The 7,693-nt window shown below is 38.0% G+C and overlaps 1 protein-coding gene across 1 annotated transcript in view; it reads left to right on the forward strand.

The window, feature by feature from the left end:
• Positions 1-3,711, forward strand: part of PCDH9 (protocadherin 9) — a 5,291-nt gene extending 1,580 nt beyond the window's left edge. Inside the window, exon 2 of the mRNA XM_024748126.1 lies at positions 341-3,711. Within this exon, the coding sequence (XP_024603894.1) occupies positions 476-3,574 (3,099 nt within the window). The 5' untranslated portion in view covers positions 341-475 and the 3' untranslated portion in view covers positions 3,575-3,711. The remainder of the gene's footprint in view (positions 1-340) is intronic.
• The last annotated feature ends 3,982 nt before the right edge of the window (positions 3,712-7,693 follow it).

Raw genomic sequence — 7,693 nt, forward strand, 5'->3', positions numbered from 1 at the left:
AATGGGAGGAGATGGGGGGTGGGGGCGTGGTGGTGGTGGAGGGGAAGAGGAGAACAAGAATGCATGTTTTGAATTAAACAGTATCCTGAAAACAGTGTGGGTGAATACAGGTAAAAATAGCAGCTGTCTTTAATTCAAAAGTAGATAATTTCATTTTCTCTGGGCAAATGCAACAAGCCTGGGATATTTAGTATTTTTATCCACAGAGTTAAGTTACAAACAGTGGCAGAACAAACTGCCATGTTTACTAATATGCAGTGGGAAAATGTGTTGTGATATTTCATGACTGTGTGCTTTTGTTTACTGAAGAATAATATTGTCTATATGATTGTGTTGACAGTGGCTGTCTCCAAATAAGTCATGAGATGTAATGCATCCTCCAGCCCATGCACGCTTCCTCTTGTAATTTGTGCATCATTCCTCAGTGGAAACCTTTAAACCCTAAAACCCAGGAAAAGAAAATAAATACATTATCATGGACCTGAGGGATTTTTACCTGTTGGCTGCTCTGATTGCCTGTTTAAGGCTGGATTCTGCAATAGCTCAAGAACTTATTTACACTATTAGAGAGGAATTGCCTGAAAATGTGCCCATAGGAAACATACCAAAGGATCTGAACATTTCTCACATCAATGCTGCCACAGGGACCAGCGCTAGCCTTGTCTACAGACTGGTTTCTAAAGCTGGGGATGCCCCTTTGGTGAAAGTATCCAGTAGCACTGGCGAAATTTTCACGACCTCCAATAGAATAGACAGAGAAAAACTCTGTGCTGGAGCCTCTTATGATGAGGAGAATGAGTGTTTCTTTGAACTTGAGGTGGTGATCCTCCCCAATGATTTTTTCAGGCTGATCAAAATTAAAATAATTGTCAAGGATACCAATGATAATGCCCCCATGTTTCCATCTCCTGTCATCAATATTTCCATCCCAGAAAACACTTTGATCAACAGCCGCTTTCCAATTCCATCAGCAACAGATCCTGACACAGGCTTCAATGGTGTACAGCATTATGAATTGTTAAATGGGCAGAGTGTTTTTGGACTGGATATCGTGGAAACTCCGGAAGGAGAGAAGTGGCCACAATTGATTGTTCAGCAAAACTTGGACAGAGAACAGAAAGATACCTATGTGATGAAAATCAAAGTAGAGGATGGAGGCACTCCACAGAAATCCAGCACAGCCATACTGCAGGTCACAGTAAGTGATGTAAATGACAACAGGCCAGTGTTTAAAGAGGGTCAAGTGGAGGTACACATTCCAGAGAATGCTCCCGTAGGCACCTCTGTAATTCAGCTCCATGCCACTGATGCAGATATAGGCAGTAATGCTGAAATCCGGTACATTTTTGGTGCCCAGGTCGCCCCTGCAACCAAAAGACTCTTTGCTTTAAATAATACTACTGGGTTGATTACAGTTCAGAGGTCCTTAGATCGAGAGGAGACAGCCATTCACAAAGTGACAGTGCTGGCTAGTGATGGCAGCTCCACTCCCGCTCGAGCAACGGTTACCATCAATGTTACTGATGTAAATGATAACCCTCCAAACATAGACCTCAGGTACATTATAAGTCCCATCAATGGCACAGTGTATCTGTCTGAGAAAGATCCTGTCAATACAAAGATCGCCCTAATTACAGTTTCAGATAAGGACACAGATGTGAATGGCAAAGTGATCTGTTTTATTGAAAGAGAGGTCCCGTTTCATTTGAAGGCAGTATACGACAACCAATATTTGTTAGAGACCTCCTCTTTGTTGGACTATGAGGGCACCAAAGAATTCAGCTTTAAAATTGTTGCCTCTGATTCTGGGAAGCCCAGTTTAAATCAGACTGCTCTGGTAAGGGTTAAGCTTGAGGACGAAAATGACAACCCACCAATTTTCAACCAGCCTGTAATTGAGCTGTCAGTTTCTGAAAACAACCGACGTGGGTTGTACTTAACAACTATTAGTGCCACAGATGAAGACAGTGGGAAAAATGCAGATATTGTTTATCAGCTTGGACCGAATGCCTCCTTCTTTGATCTGGACCGAAAGACAGGAGTTTTGACAGCCTCCAGAGTCTTTGACAGAGAAGAACAAGAAAGATTCATTTTTACAGTAACTGCCAGGGACAATGGGACCCCTCCCCTCCAAAGCCAAGCGGCTGTGATAGTTACTGTTCTGGATGAGAATGACAATAGCCCCAAGTTTACTCATAATCATTTTCAATTTTTTGTGTCTGAGAATCTGCCAAAGTATAGTACCGTGGGGGTAATCACAGTGACAGATGCAGATGCTGGAGAGAATAAAGCTGTGACTCTTTCCATTCTAAATGACAATGATAATTTTGTGTTGGATCCCTATTCTGGAGTCATAAAGTCAAATGTCTCATTTGACAGAGAGCAGCAGAGTTCCTACACTTTCGATGTCAAAGCCACTGATGGGGGACAACCACCCCGTTCCTCTACTGCAAAAGTAACTATAAATGTCATGGACGTCAATGACAATAGTCCAGTTGTCATTTCGCCACCTTCTAATACTTCTTTTAAGTTGGTGCCTCTCTCAGCCATTCCTGGCTCTGTGATAGCAGAAGTTTTTGCAGTAGATATTGACACTGGGATGAATGCTGAACTTAAGTATACAATTGTGAGTGGGAACAACAAAGGCCTGTTTCGGATTGATCCAGTAACAGGTAACATCACTCTGGAAGAAAAACCAGCACCTACTGATGTGGGCTTGCACCGATTGGTGGTCAACATAAGTGACCTGGGATACCCTAAGTCTCTGCACACACTTGTGCTTGTTTTTCTTTATGTTAATGACACTGCTGGCAATGCCTCCTATATCTATGACTTGATTCGCAGGACTATGGAGACCCCATTGGACAGGAACATAGGTGATAGCAGCCAACCCTATCAAAACGAGGACTATCTCACCATCATGATCGCCATTGTCGCAGGTGCCATGGTGGTCATCGTCGTGATCTTCGTCACCGTTCTGGTGCGCTGTCGCCATGCATCAAGATTCAAAGCAGCTCAGAGGAGCAAGCAAGGTGCCGAATGGATGTCCCCCAACCAGGAGAACAAACAAAACAAGAAAAAGAAAAGGAAGAAAAGAAAGTCTCCCAAGAGCTCTCTTTTGAACTTTGTTACCATCGAGGAGTCCAAACCCGATGATGCAGTTCACGAACCCATCAATGGGACGATAAGCCTGCCAGCTGAGCTGGAAGAGCAAAGCATAAGTAGATTTGACTGGGGTCCGGCACCTCCAACCACCTTCAAGCCGAACAGCCCTGACCTGGCCAAGCACTACAAATCCGCTTCTCCACAGCCCGCTTTCCATCTTAAACCAGACACTCCGGTTTCTGTGAAAAAGCATCACGTGATTCAGGAGCTCCCGTTGGACAACACCTTTGTTGGGGGTTGTGACACCCTTTCCAAACGCTCTTCCACTAGTTCAGATCACTTCAGTGCCTCAGAGTGCAGTTCCCAAGGAGGCTTCAAGACAAAGGGCCCCTTACACACCAGACAGGTAAATGAGCACTTTTACTGGTCTATAAGTACTGCATACAAGTGCCCAGTCAACCAGTATTAACGTGCCAGTGTGTCTCTTGTTTTGGTCTAACTTTAGCTTAGTTATAAAGAGGGGAAAAAAAACTTGACCCCTTTTCTATTCCTCTGGGGCTCAGTCAAGAATTTTTAGAACAGCTTTGAAATTTCTGAGTTCTGAGAATTATTTAAACTCCCAGTTTCCTTCAAATGTCAAAAGATGAAAAGAGGAAATTATTCCAAAATGTCCCAAGATAACATTTGCTGAAGAATAAAACCTGTCCTGATAGGCCAAATTCTCCTCCTGGGGTTTCCAAATTGACTGCTTCAAGATTTTCACATTACCATTTGATCTCAAAAGTCACCTTCAAATCTCAAGTTTTAAATGATGTTTGAAGGTGTGACTATAATTATGTTACAGCTGTGGTTGCTAAAGGGGTTAATTTTTTTTTAGTCTCTAAAAAAGATAGTAGAATATTAAATGTATATCAGCTGTGAAGCACATGATTGTTGATAGATCGCGACTAAGCCATATAGGAAGTCTTCTCTTTAATTTCAGATGATTTTATTGTAATATAGTAAATTGGGGGTTGAATAGGAAGGTTTGCAGATTGTCCACAATGGCCAAAGTACTCTTTCAAAAAAAAAAAAAAAAAAAAAAAAAAAAAAAAAGAAAAGAAGAAGGAATACTTTCTCCCTAATAGAACTGGTTTATACAGAAAAGAATGAATCCATTGTAAATATTCTCTCATCTTAGTAATGCATAAGTGATCTGTCATAACTCATTTTAAACTGTGAAATATGCCATATGAAGAGGGATTAAGAGGCTGAGAAACTCATATTTCAACCAAATCCAGAATTAGTTTTTCTTAGGTCTAATAATTCCTTGTTAATAAAGATTTAAATGCAGCGCTGTCTAATTTATTTCACTGGTGCTTGTCTGTTGCCATGAAATTTGAGTGTCAATAATAGCCTGTAGATGGCACTAGGGTATCATGTCCCTTGTGCTGGCCAGCTGCCAATCCCACAGTAGCAAGGAAAGGGAGAAGGAAAGATCAAGCTGGTACTATAGCCAAAGATACCTTTTATTTAATGATAGTTGCTCTGGAGCAACTAGCATGTCAGTTCATTTGCTTGCTCTTTTGTGATCAGCTCTCACACACCAACTTTCTAGGATTTTGTAATCCAAGTTCTATCTTTGTTGGTATTGAGTCCACCTATGGTGATGACCCATCTGAATTTGTTAAAAATAAGGAACATACAGATTTTAGAGAATCAAGTAAAGCAAGATAAATTTTCAGGATAGTATTGACAGTCATTGCTTAGTATTTGAAAATTCAAGAGTTTTTCTTTTTTTCCTGTGGTGGTGGGACTGGTGAGAATGGTCTACTGAAACTCTGTCTCTCACCATCCAATGTTTGTTGCTCTGCAGTGACTTTAAGGTTTCATGGTAGTAAGATATTTATTAAAATCATTCTGGTAGTGAATCACAGAGATTCGTTCAGAACATTAAGTATAACGCCTACGATTTTACAACTAAAATCTACATTTCTTAAAAGATTAAATATCTACAACATTTAGAAAGTACAAGAGCTTGAATGCACAGGATGAAAGGAATTAAAATAAGTCAGTTTGGAGGTTCTAGAGGAGAATACGGAAGTTCCTGGATATACATAGAATTTGGAATGAGTTATTTTCATGTTAACTTCATGAGCTTTTTAAAAGAGGTTTGATGTTTTAAAGGTAAGAAAATATCTGAGTTTAGTAGAGGTTTATAAATGTTGGTAAATATTTAATCATGATGAGAAAAGTAACTTTTGAAACTAAGTGGATTTAAATATAAAGTTGCTATTTAATGAAAAGAAAACATGGCTTTTTATTATTTGCTTTTAATGGGAAAGTCACTCAAAATACTGATGATATTTTATGATTTGCATATTTTGAAAAATATAACACGATTTAAAACTTTTCATATAAAATCTGAAATTTGTTTTCCAAAGAAACATGCTGATATTATTCCCACGTCATCATCTTTCTTTTCATATTATGTGTGGTGGGTATTATGAGCATTGATGTACAGACACACTTTTTCTGACTTCTTCCCCAAAGTTGAATCTATATATAGTACAGTGACATAAACGTTAAGTGCATTTCAGCAAAGTATGGGAAAGATCTTTTGTCGAGGCTTAGTCAGTCATAGGAAATTTGTTTGTATGATGTAATCTTTGAAATAAGATGCTGAGTAATTCTCTAACTGGAACGAAAGTGCATTTTAGACATTCCTTGAGACCATGTGTTACTATGCTGTTCTACTTGTAGGCATTTCAATGTTCAAATGTAGCTATAATTCACTATTATGGTAAAGAGCTACTGAAATGGCTTTTCTTATTTACACCTTTTAGAAGTTTTCATGCTGAGAAAGAAAAATTGCAATGTTTTAGAAAAGGAATACTGGAAGTAAGGACAGGTGATGGTGATAGAAATGTGTACAATTTTACTATGAAAGAGGCATATTTTCTATGGATGAAGAACACACATATATATACTATCCTTTAAATTATTTTTTCACTGAACTATATGGCTGTTATTAAAGATGTTCTAGTTAAGCTAAAAAGTAAAAATTCTTTTTTTTAGCTCCTTCACTTCAACTAGTGGCTTCACATAAATACAAAATGTGCTCCTGAAGCAACACAATTTTGAAAAAGTAGGGCTTATTACAACAAAAGCTTTCAAAGGAATTTATAAACTAAGGTATAATCTGTGAAGATTTTTAGTTGAGTGGGCAAAGATTGCTGTTAACAGAAACACATTTTCACTTTATGGTGCTAGTTGAAGTGTGGGTAAAATGCAAGATTCTTGAGCAAAGGGTTACCAAACTTAAATATCATGAGTTTGTATTGGCTGTACAATGAAAACATAATGTCTGACATTTACACCATGAGTTTGGTTACAGTGCATTGATTCTTATTTTGTCTGGCTTTTTTTCCCCTGCTTTTTTCCCTCATGTGTTATAAAACACTCATAAACCACATTCCTCAACCACTCTATTTTACTAAACTTTCATTTTCCTTGAATATAACAAATCTGTCACTGAATCTTCCACAAATTATTTTTTATGAATTTTTGGAAGTATCCTTAGTATTCACAGATTGAATGAAATGTCCCTTTTTTAAAGAGCTAGATTATATCTTGATATTTATACATAAATAAACAAAGTTCACTGTTATAAATTTGAGAAGATGACAACATTATCATTTCCAGTAGGGCTTTAAATGACAAAGCTCATTGGCATATTTTCTCTAAAAGGAAAATATCTCCTTAATGAGTATGATTTTTAAAATATAATATTAAGTTCTCAAATTTTAAGGTGTCTCAGAAGCATTTGGAATGTTTCTTAAATCATGGGTTGTTGGTCCCCAATCCCAGAGGTTAGGTTCAGTATCACTAGGGTCAAGCCTGAAAATTTGCATTGCTGACAAGATCCTAGGTGATACCGATGCTGCCAATCCAGGGACCACACTTTGAGACCCACTGCCTCAGCATATTGGGACAAGAAATGTCAGCCCCTTTCCCTTTCAGATTATCATTTCCAGAGGACCTGTTTTTGCATACTCCAACTCTCAGCTCTTATTGAAAGCAGTTTTATTGTAGCTGGAGGCTTTACAGTTAGCTGTTTATTGCTGTTTCCCAACCTGGTTGACAGCATTTGGGGAATTAATTTTCTTGGCCCCATTGTGCTTTTTGCAGGGGTATAAATGAAAATGTTAAAGAATTTAAAAAATGACCTATTTACAGTTGACAACTTCTTACGGTAATAAAACAATCTATAATAGTTGTACTGTGAGTTTGGTTCAGGGTAAACAGTTACGTTTAATTTTCTAAATGAAATGCTTATTTTAGAGCTTAAACATCCTTTAACTTTTCACAATCTAGAGTATTTGCTCATATATACATTTGTATATATATTGAAGAAATTATATATTGAAAATATGTTTGCATGCCATACTCAAGTGTATACATATACTTTTACAGCATAAAGGGAATTACTTTATTCCCAATCATTCAGAGATACTATATTACTTTTATGATTACTTCTCATTTTTGAGACTCCCACTGCAGCTGTTACTGAAATGCTGTTATGTCATGCAAAATGCACAAGATAGTC

This window comes from Neophocaena asiaeorientalis, unplaced genomic scaffold (genome assembly GCF_003031525.2).
Source record: "Neophocaena asiaeorientalis asiaeorientalis breed wild unplaced genomic scaffold, Neophocaena_asiaeorientalis_V1.1 scaffold81, whole genome shotgun sequence".
In the NCBI taxonomy this organism is placed as follows: domain Eukaryota; kingdom Metazoa; phylum Chordata; class Mammalia; order Artiodactyla; family Phocoenidae; genus Neophocaena; species Neophocaena asiaeorientalis.